Source organism: Lacerta agilis, chromosome 12 (assembly GCF_009819535.1).
Source record: "Lacerta agilis isolate rLacAgi1 chromosome 12, rLacAgi1.pri, whole genome shotgun sequence".
NCBI classification, from domain to species: Eukaryota; Metazoa; Chordata; class Lepidosauria; order Squamata; family Lacertidae; genus Lacerta; species Lacerta agilis.
Window position 1 is genome coordinate 46,482,871 of NC_046323.1, and position 17,718 is coordinate 46,500,588.

At 38.1% G+C, this 17,718-nt stretch overlaps 1 protein-coding gene across 12 annotated transcripts in view; it reads left to right on the top strand.

Annotated features, from left to right (window-relative positions):
• Positions 1 to 17,718, top strand: part of KMT2C (lysine methyltransferase 2C) — a 162,220-nt gene that overhangs the window by 65,643 nt on the left and 78,859 nt on the right. For all 12 annotated transcript variants that reach the window (XM_033165512.1, XM_033165515.1, XM_033165514.1 and 9 more), the window contains 4 exons: positions 11,222 to 11,384; positions 12,060 to 12,231; positions 13,216 to 13,330; positions 16,974 to 17,146. In XM_033165512.1, the coding sequence (XP_033021403.1) occupies positions 11,222 to 11,384; positions 12,060 to 12,231; positions 13,216 to 13,330; positions 16,974 to 17,146 (623 nt within the window). The remainder of the gene's footprint in view (positions 1 to 11,221; positions 11,385 to 12,059; positions 12,232 to 13,215; positions 13,331 to 16,973; positions 17,147 to 17,718) is intronic.

Sequence of the window (17,718 nt, forward strand, 5' to 3'; positions counted from 1 at the left end):
GCTTTTTAGATCCAAATCTGCAGTTGCATGTTCAAGTGGCATCTGTAGCCTAAAAGCACCTTTCATTGGTTAGCTAGCAGGAGCTCTTCTGAATTAACTTGATCTTGCCATAATTACTCTGCTTTGATAACATCAAGGTTTATTGATAATAATTTTTATTTTTCAATTACAATCCAGTAATAGCCTCATTATAACAATACCAATTTATAATATAATTTATTAATACCAATCATTCAAATACCGAATTTTATAATTTAGATAAAGTGCCCCCCATGTGCCAGATTTAATGAATTGATTATTTGGTTAATTTCTGCATTCCAAAATCTTATTGATTTCCATTCCATTTCAGTCATAATAATAATCCCTTATACAACAACTACAATATTAATAACTTCTGTTCATGTTGACACATTAAATCATTTCTAAAGATACAAGTGAGGAACTCAAACTATATCCTTGTTCTTCCTGTGTGTGGCAATTATTCTGTTGGTGTTGTTTCTTCCTGTCCTTGTAAGATGTTATATCTTTCATTCCCCTGGTTGTTGCTGTTATCCATCATGCCTTGGGCAGAGCTGATATCCCATTGTTCCAGAAATTTCTCCATCGCTCCTTCCCATGCTTCATTGTTTTGCAACTTCAACATTAGCTGCAAAAGTCACTGTCCCAATAACCTGTTTTCCCCATTTTTCCTCTCAGTCTGGGAAAAAGAGCAGCTTGTGGAACTGCAGATGACTCAATAAAGAACCTTATCAGTTCCTTGGCAGTTAACAAACTCCTTTCATCCTTCCTTCCAACTGAAGATATATGAGCAATTATACTTCCAATTAAATTAAATTCCAATTCCTCTTAGCATTATTCAGTTCGCTCCATAAATAATAAAGGATGGGGAAGAATCAGCTCTAAGTTTCCCATGTAAACCTTTTGCAAAATAGAGCTTCCCTCCCTTTTCCCTTTTTTTACACACATAGTTCCAGTTGATGTTATATTCCATATTTATAATCCAATTTCTTCCATCCTCTCTTGTACAAATATAATTTGAACTAACATTCAGAGGAGGGTTGCCAAATCATAAATGTTGAGAAGAAAACTTTAAATAAAGAAATCATAGGCTGCCCTCCCCCCCCCAGTCTTTTGCACTGAATGAAGTCTTGTCTCAAGTTCAAACTTTAAAGTCCTTGCAGTTGGTTTTGTTCTGCAGTTTGTGATCTCATCTCTTCTAGCACGTCCCTGTACTTTAGTCCAATTAAGCTCTAATTAAGCTCCTGCCTACCTAGCAGTTCGAAAGCATGTCAAAGTGCAAGTAGATAAATAGGTACCGCTCCAGCGGGAAGGTAAATGGCGTTTCCGTGCGCTGCTTTGGTTTGCCAGAAGCGGCTTAGTCATGCTGGCCACATGACCCGGAAGCTGTACACCGGCTCCCTCGGCCATTAACGCGAGATGAGCGCTGCAACCCCAGAGTCGGACACGACTGGACCTAATGGTCAGGGGTCCCTTTACCTTTAACAGGAGAACCTCTGCTTCTTAATGTCGGATTTGCAGGCTTTTCAGCAGGCGAAGTGCTTTTGCACTCAGCGCCTCCCTGCCCCCTGCATTCCATGCCGGAGTGAGAGCCAGGTACCGGGATGAACCTCAAGTGAAGCTCGATCCCCACCCCACCCCCACCCCTGGGGGGAATTTGCAAGGATAATTACCGGTACCTCCAATCATCCTTGTTTTTCCTTCACCAACAATCTCCCGCTATCGTGGGGTCTGTCTCTATTAACGCAAAGCAGAACCAGAGGCCAATTATATCAAAGTTTAAAGTACTGCAGTCTTATGTCCAGGACTGCCTCTGAAGACTGTCCAGAAATTTTCCACTCATACAGAACACAGCCACCAGGTTATTATGTAGGGCTCTTAGGTCTGAGTATATATCTCCAGTGCTCAAGGACTTGCACTACCTGCCAGTTTGTCTCTAGGCACAATTCAAACAGCTGTTTTTAACCTTTAAAGCCAGCCACGGACTAGAGTGTGTTAAGGACTGCCTGTTCTTATACAACTCTGCCCGTGTGTGTGTGGGGGGGGTACACACACACATACTCACGTTCTGTTCCATCTGCTTACACTTTTTGCTGCTAAGTTAGGTAGCCAGGCAGTCAGAACCTTTTCTGGGATTGCAACTAGACTGTGAAATCACCTCCCCAGTTTCATTTGGCAGCCACTCACTGTATTATTTAGGTGCCAGTTCAAAAAGAAAACCTTTTATTTACCAAGGCCTTTGGCAGCATTTGAAATTATCTCTCCCTCTGTGGATTTTGGTATTTTCTACGATTGTATAGTTTTGTTCATTCTGTTTTGTTCACTGTGGAGCCTTAGCACCCCCACCCCCACACCCCTTCAGGCATACTAGGTGCTTTATGTTTAGTCAGAAAAGTGAGATAAAGCTGTATTGGGACAATATGTGAGCTTGCAGATCTTGATGTATTTAATTAGTGTAACTTTCTTTTCTTTTTCTTCTTTTTTATTAACGATTTTCTTGATTTACAAAAGTGTGTGCAATGTCTCTCTCGTATTTTTTCCATGTAACATTTTTACAAATCAGTTTTGGCTGTTGAGACATTAGGGAGAGAAGGGGGAAAGAGGTGGGTGGGATGGGGAGATGGGTGAGGTGGGGTGACAATGTTTCTGTTTTCCTTAATATATGTAGGGTTTGGTGTCAGCGTTGTTTGTGTAGGTTCTCTGTTGTTCACTTGTGCTTCTTTGGCGGTGAGAGAGGTCGGGATTGGCGTAGGGTGTGATTGTTCATTTGTGGTTGGCTGTGGTGATCTTTGGTTTCCTTTGTGAGTGGGATGGGTGGGTGTTTTGGATCAGGTTAGCCATATTGATTTGTATGCTGTCGGTAGATTTTTGTCATTGTCTTGTTGGGCTGTGTGTGTGATGAAGGGGAACCATACCGGGGTGAAGGTGTCTTCTTTTGTTTGTCCCCGTGTCAGTTTCAGGTTACTGGTTAGTTTTTCTAGTAGGGCTGTTTCCCATACTACTTGGTACCATTGGTCCATGTTTACTCCTGTCAGGTCTTTCCAGTGTCTGGTTATGATGTTCCTGGCTGCTGAGAGTAGATGGATTATGAGTTCTTTATGTTGTAAGTGGGCATTATTGTCTTGGAAGATGTTTAAAAACACATCTTTGTGAATATGCTTCAAAAGTTCCAATATTCACCATACCTTTTAAATGCAATTGTATGATATCAGGGGGCAGAACTGGGAGAGAGTGCAAATGACCTTCTTGCTATAGTGGGCAATGGTTCTTGGAGTAGAATAAACATGGGTCTTCCATATGGTAGCTTTAATAGCACTTAAATTAAGAGCAATGGAAACATTACAGATATAAGTCCTTAAAAAATTACCATCTATAATTTCTGCCAATTGAACAATGTGTGTTATGAAATAAATGATTTTTAGTTTGGAATGCAAAGTTAACTGAATGCAAAATTAAGAAACAGATGGTGAAGAATTATTATGGTTTGTTTTACTCCTGGGTGAGGGCATCGTGTGTGGTTGTAAAAATGTCATTACACTTCAGAAACCAGGAAGCAAATAGAATTTGCAGTTGTGCACATCTGTTTTGGGACATAGTTAAAGGATTGAAGAATCAATGTTTTCAAATATTTATCAAAACTATACAATTTACTTAACAGTTAATTGCTTCAGCTAAGAATCATGCTTAATGTACTGTGGAATTCAATACAGAAAGTTGGCAAATGTGTTTAGTCCCCCCAGGAAATGCTGAATAAGGCTAGTCTTAATACATGTTGAAAACTCATACAGCAATTAAGTTATTTAAATTTTTAAGTTGTAAAATAAAGAAATGGAAAATAATAGAAAAAGAATAGAGAGTGTGGAAAGTAGTCCCAGTGTGTTCTCTCCTTCTTTATCCATTTGTAGATTAAATACTAAAAAATGCTTGAGAAAAATAATATACAGGCATACCTTGTTTTATTCCACTTCACATTTTTGTGCTTTGTGGATATTGCTCCTAACAAGGATGCTGGTGCAGCCTGGCCGCCCCCCCCCACTGCCCCTCTTGTGGCCACGGGAGTGGAGCTGGCTCCTCCTCCCTGCCCCTGCAACCAGCGGGGCCTGGCTTAATACAGTATAGTGTAGTATAGTATAGTATAGTATAGTATAGTATAGTATAGTATAGTATAGTATAGTGTGAACTTAATTTTTATATGCACTGGGAAACTAAAAAAAAAGTGTGACTTGCTTTATTGTGATATTCACTTTATTGTGGTGATCTGGCACTGAACCTGCAATATCTCTGAGGTATGCCTGTACTGTGGAAGAATTTGTTTAACTAATGTAGTCAAGCTGAGCAGCAGACGAATTAAATTTTACATACCATATATACTTGAGTATAAGTCTAGTTTTTCAGCACATTTTTGGTGCTGAAAAAGCTGCCCTCGGCTTATACTCGAGTGAGGCGGGTAGTGGGGGTGGCGAGAAAGAAGCCCTTTCTCTCCGCTCGTGCCGCCACCCGCTCTCCCCAGTCAACCATTTCTTAAGAAGTGTACAAGAACGGCGGTTCTTTACTCTCCCCAGGCAGCTTGTTCCATTCCTGAACTGCTCGCATAAATGCAAACTTGGCAAAGGAAGAAGAGGAAGGAGCAGCCCAAAGGGTTGCTTTCGGGGTGCTCGTTCCTCCTCCTCCTCCACAGCGGCAAAGGTGAACCGGCTTATACTCGAGTCAATAAGCTTTCCCAGGTTTTTGTAGGAAAATTGGGTGCATCGGTTTATATTCGGGTCGGCTTATACTCGGGTATATACAGTAGCTTTTAATAGGTTGGAAATTACAATAATGTTTTAACATTTGCTGTCTAATTGCTTTATATGGATGCAATATAGACAAATTAGCTGTCAGAGTTTGCTTATGGCAAATCAGTACTGTTTGGAGAGAACCAAATTTAGCATTAAGGTCCTGACTGGGAGAATAGGAAAAAGGTATGCAAAAGGCAGCTATAATAGAGAATAAGGGAAGTCACCACAAAGGGAGAGATAGGGAATTTTTCCTCTCCAGAAGACACCTGCTATCCAGCAGCCAGAAGCTCTCTTTGTAATTAAGAACTTCTTTTGGGATCACTCAACCCCCTTTCCCTTTCACTATGGACTTCTATGACATCAGATGAATAAGTTTTGCATTGTGGAGAATCATATGACATCCTGAGTTCCTATCACATTCCACTTAAGCACTTTCCTTCATTCTAGCTGGAATAAAAAGAAAGAATGATCTCTGCCTCCGTTTCTTCTTCGCTCAGGTGCATTTTTTATTTTTCCGTTTTCCTTCATGACAGAAATTGAAGCGCCAGCTCCTCCATCTTGGGGAAAATGGCAAAGCTAGGAAAAAAGAGAAAGAGTAATCAAGATAGAATTGTTCTCTTTTTGGTCCTCTTGACTGATCTATGGAAACTTATTTAATTAAGCAATGGCAGAATTGTATCTACTTATTCCTGTGGGTTACCAATGAGTCAACAGTCTGGTGTTACAGCAATAAAGCTAATGCTATTCTAGGCTGTATCAACAAAGGTATAGTTCAAGGGAATTACCGTATTTTCCGGCGTATAAAGCGACTGGGCGTATAAGACGTCCCCCAACTTTTCCAGTTAAAATATAGAGTTTGAGATATACTCGACCGCAGATTCTCTACCCGGCGTATAAGACGACCCCTGACTTTTGAGAAGATTTTCCTGGATTAAAAAGTAGTCTTATACGCCAGAATATACAGTAATAGTCCCGCTCTATTCTGCCCTGATCAGACCACACCTGGAGTACTGTGTCCAGTTCTATGCCACACAGTTTGGGAAGGATATTGACAAGCTGAAATGGCAACCAAGATGATAAAGTGTATGGAAACCAAGCCTTATGAGGAATGGTTGAGGGAGTTGGGTCTGTTTAACCTGGATAAGAGCAGACTGAGAGGAGATATGATAGCCATCATCAAATATCTAAAGGGCTGTCGCCTGGAAGATGGAGCAAGCTTGTTTTCTCCTGCTCCAGAGGGTAAGACCTGAGCCAATCTATTCAAGTTACAAGGAAGGAGATTTAAATTAAACCTCGGGAAGAGCATTCTGACAGTAAGAGCTGTTAGACAGTAGAATGGACTCTCCTTCCTTAGGGTTTTTTTTTTTTTTTAAAGCAGAGGCTGGATGGCCATATGTCACATATGATCTAGTTGAGATTCCTGGACTAGATGACCCTTGGGGTCACCTCCAACTCTACACTTATAGGATTCTAAGTAGAAGGAAAGATAGAATGCATGGCTGGAATAAAATGTGTGAAACAGCCAGGAAAGCAGGAAGAAACTGAAAGAAAGATATGGGAGAAAATAGGCCATTGTTAGCTATATGGAAGAGATAGGTGCTGGGTTTCTGGTCTTAATTTTTTACTTAGTTCAATAGCACTAAGCAGAATATTTATCCAAGACAAATAACATGTCAAAACTGTTAGATCTGTACTAACCATGGAAAAATGCTTGTTCTGAGAGCTTGCTTTCTGGATCATGCAAAACAAAGTTTTGTTCTGCAAAATAAAGGTGCCTGCTAAGAGGCATCTTTAGCCAATATCAAATGCCCTACCTGCTGCTACTTTAAATTCCATTCAGTCAGTTGTGCAGTGTGCTTTGACATTTTCTGATTATTATTTTTTTAAAAATGTCCTTATGAAATATTTCTGTGCTTCAGAATTACAGTGGTAGCTTTTATGTAACACACCTTTAAAAACATTTTAATTGTGTGCTGTTTGAACTCTTCTTTGTTAAAGGTCAGGCAGAGTTACAATAACAACATACTTGAGCTCCTTGGATCATAACTTCTTGTCTCGTTTGTAGCAAAACAGTGCTTCTGCTGCAGGAAAAAAAATAAGCCTTCCAGTCAGCAGCTGTTGTAAAACTTCCCTGTGGGGATTTAGTACTTCTGACTGCTTTATTACTTGTATATGGTTTAAACAAATGCTGATTTCCATAGGGTTTTTTTCCTTATTCAGATTTCATAAACCACATTGTTTATAAAGTGGTTTTCTTGCGAAGTTTCCAAATGCTTCTAATTGCCGACATGGTTTTAACCATGTGTTGTAAGGGTTTAGTTCATTGCCTTTCATTTCCTACCCTCCTCAGTTTCACTACATAATATTGTAAATCAACATGTGTGAGGCATTTTTCAGTGTTTCTCAAGTTTATCCAGATTGTTCTCATTTCTGAAAATCTAATTTTATGCAATCCCCTTGCGTAAAATTGATGACAAGAAAACTTGGCTGATAACCTGAGGAGGAAACATTGTGAAGTTGAGGGGTCAGTGCTGCTAACTTGATTGCCCAATGGAGTTAAAAGACTGAGGTTAGAAAAGTTATATACAATTGTAATTATTGTACTTTTTAAAAACAGGAACTCCTTTTAAAGAAGTTGTGTTCGTTATTTTTTTTTAAATAATGGAAACCATATACATTGGAAGTTTGGGGTAAAAAATTCAAATATCCACAGTGCATTTGTATTTGAATGTGATGCATATTGAATATGGTCACCTACAGCATTTTAAATGGAAATGTAACAAATAATATCAGTAATATTAATTTTATTTTCACTGGAATATTTTCAGTGGCTGTCCCTAGACTTTGGAATTCCCTGCTCAGAGTAATCTGTCTTGCTCCTGTCTTGTTGGTCTTCTATCAGTGTGAAAACCTTCCTTTTAGGAAAATACTTAGTTATTAGTGAACTTTAGCTGAAGGGCTTTTGATACAGTACTTAAGATTTTTTTTCCTGGCTTATGTTTTTCTTTTATAGTAATGATTTTATGTGTTTTAGTCGTATCTTGAGAGTGTTTTGTTGTATTTTAATTTAATGGTATATTTTTTATTAGCCACTTTTGAACCTTTTATTTTTTAAAAAAAGCCGTGATATAAACATTTTTAAAAATAAATATATTGCTACACAGTTTAACTGCACTCTAACATACTAGGCAAATTGTTGCTATGTACAGGTTGGATGTCAGTGGCTGAACATAGTAAAGCTTGATACATTATAGTGATTATATGAAGAATTCAGCAAAACGGCAAGGTATTTTAATTGAGTTATGAAGTAGTGATTTCCAGACTGAAGTTGACCTTCCTACGGAGACATGCTAATTTGTTATGGAAGATATGTTCTCAACTCAGAGTATATGAGTAACTTAAAAAGTGGCACCATTTCAGTCTTCAATTGTGGAGAGAATTCTGCTTATGGGAGATTAGGTTATAAGCTTTTCAGAGGCCATTGGCACATTGAGAGACAATGGTCTGCAGGAAGCTTTGAACTGAGGTTAATAGAGAGGTACAGGAAGTGGCAGCACCTCCCTGAAGGTTACTTCCTGCTTTTGCCTTATGTGTGAATGCCACCAGTGTTGCAAGGGTTTGTTCTTCCTCCTCTCCCAACTATCCATTGTGAGAGGAGTTGATGACCCAGGGTTTCAGAATTGGCCAAGATCTAAGGCAAGGTCAGGACCCTGGACAAGGATCAAGGTGCTAATTCAGAGTTCAGTAGGTTCAGGACCACGGTTAGCACTCCTGCAGCTGGGACTAATGGAGGAAGCTGTCTTGACCTAAGGAACTGCCAAAGCTTTATAACATGTGTATGTTGAATTTTAATTTATACCATGTTGTTAGCTGCAGTACTTTATAGCAATCTGTAATGTGTGTTGCTCCGTTTATCTGTGTACTGTATTCCAATTTGCTTTTGCTTTTCACTAATTAGACTTGGTCCTGCAGTGTGCCCAGGCATGGTGTTGTTGCAGACAGTAGAAATCCTATGGAGGAAAAGACCTGAATTCTGCAGTCTATTGCATATTATTCAGCCTGTTAATTATTTCCTCACTTCATTTGCCTATGCCCAATAGTGGAAAAAAGATGATTTAATGGAAGATGGAAATATAATAGTCCCTATGCAAAACATCTCTTGAATTATCACTACAATTGAAATAATTTGATATGTTAAATTTAAAATGTCTGGTCTAGGTGGTAAAGTTTAATGCCCCCACACTGAGCGCTGTATCTGGACAGTTAATGGGTCGATGCCTTTTTATGCAGCTGTTGACTTCTTCTAGGCAACAAGGTTTCAAGCTATGGGGATTTATTTGATCTTTACTAATACTCCAAGGAGTCGATGGTCCAGTCATTTGGAGCTACCTGACAAAGGGTATCTCCTTGGTGTATAGGGGATGAAGTGCTGATTGTGGAATCTGTATACAGTGGTACCCCGCTAGACGAATGCCTCGCTAGACGAAAAACTCGCTAGACGAAAGGCATTCGCTAGCGGAAGGCTGTCTCGCAAGACGAATTTTTCAATGGGCTTGCCTCGCAAGACGAAAAAATTTCCGATTTTTTTTTTTCTTTTTTTCGTCAAACCGCTATTCTCTCGTTGGTGCTTCGCAAGACGAAAAATTCGCTATACGACAGCACTCGCAGAACGAATTATTTTCGTCTAGCGAGGCACCACTGTATGAGAATTTCTGGTGTGGCGCCACAACACCAATTAATGGACTGCTTATTTTTAAAGGCTGCTATTCTTACTTGATTGTTATAACTGACAATGTCTATCCTCAATTCCTAAGGAATAATCTTACAACAGTAGAAGTTCAATGCTAGATGATCCTTCTGTGCAAGGTTTAATTTAAATCCCCATATCCCTGCATACCTGAAGAAGTACCTTCTGCATATTCCATACCAGCCACTGAAGCTGGATAGGAAGACTTCGTTTTGGATCCTGTATTTTCAGCAGTGAGGGCTTAGAGCAAGGTGTTCTTTATCGTTGCACTGATGTTGTGAAACTCCCTGATAAGGGAGAACAGTTTGGCATCTCTTTTTATTTTTATTTCTTTTCAGGGCAAGTGAAGACCTGGGCTCATTTGTCAGTGGGCTATGGTGGTATTTACATCTAATATCTGTAATTTGAATTACTTGCTATGAGTATCTTTGAAACATTTACTGTGTTCATCATTTATGACTGATTTTTGTGTGTTTAGATTGTTGTACACTAATTGGGATACTATTAAAGGTATTGTGTTTGTAAATAATTTTAATTTAAAAAACCCTTTTGTTTCGAAGAATTGAAAACGTTGATTTCTCTCGCTTTTAAGTGTTGAAAACTCCAGACACCATAAATTGGTGCATATAACACAAAGTTAATAAATATATAATCAATGACAAAATGCAAATCTAGAAACAAAAGCTATATATGCTCCTTTTACTGACATGATACCCTTCAATCCTGTTACAATGAAAAATGAAATGATTGAAACTATTTGTATCTCTGAAATTTTATGAGATGGATGATGCAGTATCTTTTCTGATATATAATGGCATCACATATTGAGTCATTCCTCATCTTTTTCCACAGGTACAAGCATGCTAATAAATACTGATGATTTAGGTTGTCTGTCATACTGTTATACAGATATATTCAGTGTAATGATATGTTCTGCTAATATATTCATAATTTTACTTTCCATGGTACATTATTTTTCACCAGTAGAAATATACAACTTTTAGTATCTCTTCCAAGATCTATTTTATTAACTTGTGTACCAATCACAAAACAAATAACATGAAAAACTACTGGACATTCAACATAATGAACACGTTGAACATGTTAAGAAAATGCCTACTCTACTTATATGTCTAAAACAATTAGTATAGATGAGGTGAATAATTTATTTAATGGTTTGCTGTAATAAATTCATTTATGAATCACCATACACTATTTTGTTGTGAATTCCATGCTTTGAATTTTTTCTTAAAAGTTATGACTGGGGTAATGAAAGGGACTGAAAAATATATTGTGTTGGATAAATTGAACTGGAATATCTTCAGCCTGAAAACTCCATTGTTCGTGCATAGTCTGGCCCTGTGAGTCAATTGCTCATTGTGCAAAACCAAAACCATTAGAGGTGTGTATTTCATAGTGCCTACAGTAAATGGATTATTGGTTTGTGAACAGGAAATACAAATCCCAATCTCCAGTCAGCTCTGAGGTCTACTGGATGACTTGGACTAAGTCACTATCTGTTTTTCCTAACCTAACTCACATGAAAATTGTGAAAATAAAGCTAGGAAATAGTGAAAAACTCATAGCACACAGAAAAATGCTATATTCCTGTGAACTTTCTGCCTAGTGGGATTGATTTTAAATACAGTACTAAATAGGTATATGCTTTGTTTTTCAGCGATGTGCATATTGCAAGCACCTTGGAGCCACTATCAAATGCTGTGAAGAGAAATGCACCCAGATGTACCATTATCCATGTGCTGCTGGAGCAGGCACATTTCAGGACTTTAATAATTTTTCCCTTCTTTGCCCAGACCACATTGACCAGGCTCCACAAAGATGTAAGTAGCAGTAGTGAGCTAAAGCTGCAGTTCATACCTGTTGATGATCAGTTCAAAATTCCTATTTTTGTTACTGGATCCAGATCAATTCTTTATTGTTTACCTTTTATTCAACTATAATAAAAGGAAATTGGGGAAGAGAGTTATGTCCCAGCCTTTCCCAGTTTCCAGCCTTTAATTCTAGCTGCCCTGAGTAAGGTGAAGGGTTACAGCCAGGAAAGTGGCAGGAAATCCATTTCTCTCCTTTCCCAATCTGTAGCTCTTCAAACAAACTCGTGAGAAACAAGGGAAGGAAGCTAGGCTGCCTACCATTAGCTTACTTGTGGCCGCTCATCCACCCACTTTGTAATCATCACTCTTAATATATTAGTAAATAATTGTTCCCACTATGCTGCTTGTCTTTTAAAAGTTTTGGAGGACAAATTTTCCAATACTAGTTTCATTTTTAAAGGATGTAACCTGTGTGAAGCAGTTTGCTATGCAAAGTGTCATAATGCACAGTCTGCTTTCATATGCAGTTAAACGTCTGATTTCTTACATATTCTTCAGTTGTATTTTGCCAGCTTACGTAATCCTTATGTAGCATTGGAATAACAGGATAAAAATATTTATATAATGTAAAGCTTTATGACGACTCCTTCTAAAATGATACAAAATTCATCTGTTAATTTATAGCAAAAGAAGAAGCAAACTGTGCAGTGTGTGATAGCCCTGGCGACCTCTTAGATCAGCTTTTTTGTACTACCTGTGGCCAGCATTACCATGGAATGTGCCTGGATATACAAGTGACACCTATAAAACGGGCAGGTTGGCAGTGTCCTGATTGCAAAGTGTGCCAGAACTGCAAGTAAGCAAAAGTAGACTGTGGTTTTATTGTGTTTAGAACTGCAGTGAGTTGTGAAACCCAATCCTGTCCTGTGACAGTTCTGCAGTCACCAGAGCCTGATAATGGTGACAAGGTGCTTTGGTAGTTGGAAGAGGAAATTCCCATAAAATTGTATTATTTAAAATGGGAGAGGGTGCTCTCTGAGGCAGAAATTGAGAGGTGAGGCAGACTTGGAGATCTGTTTTAATGTATTGACCATGGTTATAAAAGGTGTAAGTGAATTTAACTAAAGGCTGTTTAGTTAAATTCCTCCTTTTCTTCTTCTGTGGAACTTGAAGATAAGCACTTAGACAGGTTTATGGGAATGGTCCCTGATTTCCACTTTGCATAACCAAACCTGATTTGCTTACCAAAATGTTGGATATGGCTTCTTTACGCTTGAGTGAAGTGTGGAGAAAACATTCCATTAGGAATATTTGCTCTTGGTGCTGGAGGCCCACAATGGATTGTGGATTCTGTTTGTTTACTGACGCAAAACATGGCACAACAGAGCCCTAGTTGAGTTGGTTTCAAGGAAGTGAAAAGAAAAGACCTCTCCCACCTACTCACTTCTCCTGTATCATTCACTTCTCACATTATCTGCAGCAACTTTAGCACACATGGCAAGGCTTTGATTAGCATTCCATTACTTCCATAACAATTAGGAGTTGTTAGACTTTTTAATTTTCCCTTTCTACCATTTGTTATTAATATGTGTGAGTGCATAATTATGATTTGAAATGTTGCACTGGTGGAGTAGCATGACATTTAATAGAGTCAAGTAATGAAACTGAAGTATTGGCTCTATATTATTAGATGTGACTTCAGGCTTCAGCATTGGATCATCTAACTTATTTCATAGTTGGTGCTTTACTGTTTTGTGTAAAGTGCTGCAAAGTGCTATTTTGTTTTTAAAAGTATTTTCCTTCCTATCCAGCAAGCTTAAACTGCTAACCTCTTTCCTAGGCATTCTGGAGAAGACAACAAGATGCTTGTGTGTGATACATGTGACAAAGGGTATCATACTTTTTGTTTACAACCAGTTATGGACTCTGTACCAACAAATGGCTGGAAATGCAAAGTGAGTTTACATTTTGAAATTGGAAGTTGATTACATAAGAAGCCTGCTTTTATGTTCTTTTAGCCTACTGAACTCACTTCAGCTAATGAATAGCAACACACAGAATCTCTGGTTAATCTCATGTTGATTTTCAAGTGACCTTTACTTCTGTCAATCACAATCTTTTGAAATAAGTGCAAAAAAGAGGGATAAGTATGCCAAATATACCACTATTATGAGGCTTTTCAGCTCATAATTCTTAAATTATGCACATATTCTTAAATTACTTCATAGTAAAGCGGAAAAATCAGTGGATTAATATTGAAGCAAAGAGTTTGACCAAGTATAGGGTTCAAGGTTTACCTTTTATACCAATTAAAAGTATCAAGAAGCTATAGATAATCCCTTCCTTAATTGAACACTTATAGTGTGGAGGAAATGGCAGAGTAAACTCTCTCCATGTTTCTCTCTGCTTACTCCCTTTTTAATACACCTATGGTTTGTCAATAGGGACAAAATTCAGTATTTTAACCAGTGGAAAAATGGGTATAGTTTCCATATGTGATCTGTTTGCAGTAGTGACTCCCAAATCAGGTCTTCAGCTGAAAGAAGAGTTGGGCATGGTATCTATAAACTGGTTCTAATAACACCCAAGTTCTTTTCTATAACTGAAATCAAGATATCAGGAATAAGGTTACTAGTAGTTGAGTTGTTCATGCTTGTGACTGATTCCATAATAAAAGGGATGGATTATTATTATTTTTTACAAAATTTTGATAGTTGAGACAAATTGGATCATTCCAAAGTTTAAATGAAACATGAGCATGATATTTTAAAGAAATAATAGAGGATTGAAATAGTAATTGGCTTACAAAGCCATTATATTCAATCTTCGCAAAAATACAGGAAAATCCTCTGAAAGTTTTTCTCTGCTGGTATATGACCCTGACTACCCTTAGTCATATTTATGGTTCTACATCACCCTGATTGATGGGATGGGAGGCATGAGGAACATATTTCCATATTGTTGGGTGTACCAATATGTGCATGGATTTTGGAAGGTATCTTGAAAGAATGTAGTCTTACAGTAAAGTAGGAAATACAGATGGATCCAAAGGCGGCAATCTTTAGTGGCCAAAATGTCAAAATAGTATATAAGAAAATGTTTATTTTGTTTGTTTGTAGCATCACATTTATTAGTTAATAAATGGTTAATAATAGTTATGTAATGCCAGAAGAATTCTAAAGATCTGTCATTAGAAGCATGGTATAACCAAATAAGGACAATTGTTATATTGATGGAAAAAACAACTAGACAAGTTTGGGCAAAAAGAGAACAAAGGAAATTGATTAATTTTCTGCAACATGGTCTGCTTTTATTGCTTTTATTAATAAACAGGATGAGAAGGAACCCACCAAAAACTTATGGAGAATTGTACAAGGAGATGTTTTAATAATATATTAACAGCATGGATTCAGTAATATTCAATAATATAAATCATTGTCAAACCTTTAATTAATATATTTTGGTAGAGTATTTTATTGTTACTACTGTCTGTGACCCCCTTTCATGTATTTTAAAATGTTTTTAAAGAAAGACATGTAGAAAAAAATAAGTGTAGGAATATAAATAGATCATAATGATCAATCCAAACTAGACTTTTGTCAAAATAGGAACATATAATCACAAAATTTGAACAATGCGTATTTTCTGAGATTTAACACCTATGGCTAGTTAAAATAGACTGATACTTAAGGCTGTTGATTGCACTAACAGATGTAAGCTTTATTTTAAAAAATGTTTCTTGTTTTTCTATAAATGACATTTCTCTGAGCTGCATTAGTTATTTCCTTCCCAAATATTCTGTTATTTTTATTTGCCTTCTGGATGGGGAATTTATTGCACTCCAGCCAGATGCTTGCGATGTTATATAGAATTTCTGCCTGCCAGATTCCTGGAGTTTCATAGCTTGTAATAACTAAATTCCCGTTTAAAAAATAATAATTAGAAGGTAGCTATACTTAACTGTCAATAAAAATATACGGTACTTACTACATTTCCAAACTGGTTTACCTTGAGAGGACACATTTACAATTGCATAATGCTTTTAACATAAATTCACGTCTTCAGTGTGGAATCTTCTTTACTTGTGTAAAGGAGAACCTTCTAAGGATGAAAACAACTGGGGTTTGATTCATATGCAACATAGTACAGTGAGGAGAGGGAAGGACAAGAAGAGAAGCTGAACTTGTTCTCCTTTTGCTCTCCTAGCATAAGCATATTGTCATGTTAAGAGGCAGTAGCAACCAGGCAATTATGTCAGGGTGGATTAATTTAAATCAGGGTAGCTAACCTGTGGCTCTTCAAATGTTGTTAGGCTACAGTTCACATAACCCTGACTGTTGACCATGTTGGTTTGGGACAGCTGGGAGATGGGAGTCCAGCAGTACCTCAGTTCTTTCTCAGTTGCCATGGATAGTAGCAGTACTTGGAATATAGAAAACTGCCTGATACTGAGTCACACCTGGTCTATTTACCATATATACTTGAGTATAAGCCTAGTTTTTCAGCACATTTTTTGTGCTGAAAAAGTTGCCCTCGGCTTATACTCAAGTGAGGCGGGTGGTGGGGGTGGCGAGAAAGAAGCCCTTTCTCTCCGCTCGTGCCGCCACCCGCTCTCCCCATTCAACCATTCCTTAAGAAGTGTACAAGAACGGCGGTTCTTTACTCTCCCCAGGCAGCTTGTTCTATTCCTGAACTGCTCGCATAAATGCAAACTTGGCAAAGGAAGAAGAGGAAGGAGCAGCCCAAAGGGTTGCTTTCGGGCTGCTCGTTCCTCCTCCTCCTCCACAGCGGCAAAGGTGAACCGGCTTATATTCGAGTCAATAAGCTTTCCCAGGTTTTTGTGGGAAAATTAGGTGCCTCGGTTTATATTCGGGTCGGCTTATACTCGGGTATATACGGTAGTTCAGTATTGTTAACAATGACTGGCAACAGCTCTTCAGGATTTCAGACAGGATTCTCTTTCAGCTCTTTCTGGAGATTTGGTGGTTAACCTGTTACCCTTGTCATAGAAAGGGTATTGCTCTGCCACTGAGCTGTGGTTCTTCACACATAAACTAAATATATGACACAATATTCTTTCTTCTCTCACATAATAACTGTTTAGTACAGATTTAGAAATCATGAGATCAGTTTCTCACCCCTTTGCAATTGACATTTACAAGGAAAAAGAAGTTCCAACTTACAACAGAGGAACAGATATTTATTCAGATTATATTTACATTGTCAAGAGTTAGTATATAATTCAGTTTTCAGGAGGAAGAAAGGATGCTTTTCATTTTATTTTCTGTCCCTCAAAGGTTAATAATCCTTTTGATCGTGTCTGCGTGGAGACTTAAGTTTCTACTGGCAAGAGAACTATGTCCCATAAAAGACATCTTTGTCAAAGACTTTCTTGTCTAGTGGAAGTGCAGTGTGAAAATTTACCCTTAGGCTGCGTTTTGAATAGATTATGGACTCTTAGTTTTGCTCGTTAAACTTCAAATAAATGAAATTAAAGTTCCTTTTTCTGTCAATGTAGAACATGTTTGCCAGTGATTGTTTTTGATGCAATAGCATAGTATCGTAAACAGGAAAGACTTCCTTTTCTCATATTTTCAGAACTGCAGGGTATGTGCAGAATGTGGCACACGGACCAGTAGTCAGTGGCATCACAACTGTCTTATGTGTGATAGTTGTTACCGTCAGCAAGACAATTTGCCTTGTCCTTTCTGTGAAAAATCCTCCAATCCAGACTTGCAAAAAGACAAGTTGCATTGTCATATGTGCAAAAGGTAGGAAACCTAACTATCATTTTAAATGATTGGATAACTCTGCTACTTCTTAATGGCTCTCAGACCTTTTTGTTAAAGTGGCCCCATGTTGCATCCAACTTTGATCTACTGTATTTTTTGCTCCATAAGACACACTTTTTTCCTCCTGAAAAGTAAGGGGGAATGTCTGTGCGTCTTATGGAGCGAATGGTGGTCCCTGGAGCTGAATTGCCCAGGGGCCAAAAGAGGATCATGCTTTTTATTTTACAAAGAGAAAAGGGAGTGTTGAAAGGACCCGTTCAGCAGCTGATCAGCAAGAGATCGGGAGAGAGATAAGAGTCCCGGCTCCCTTTCAGCCCCACCCTCCTTTGTTGAATGTGCTGCAGAGGGAGGTTGTTTGTTTTCCCAGGACATGTGACTGGCTGATTACATTATCTGTCTGGATAATCTAATCAGCCTTTCCTTAAGATTTTTCAGAAATGTGAGTTAAACCTCATAAAAATGGGGCTTTTCCTCTTTGCTTTTCCCCCTTTGCAAAAGGAGCTTTGCTTTTCCCCCTTTGCAAAAAAAGCTGCAAAACCTTTAGCTGATCC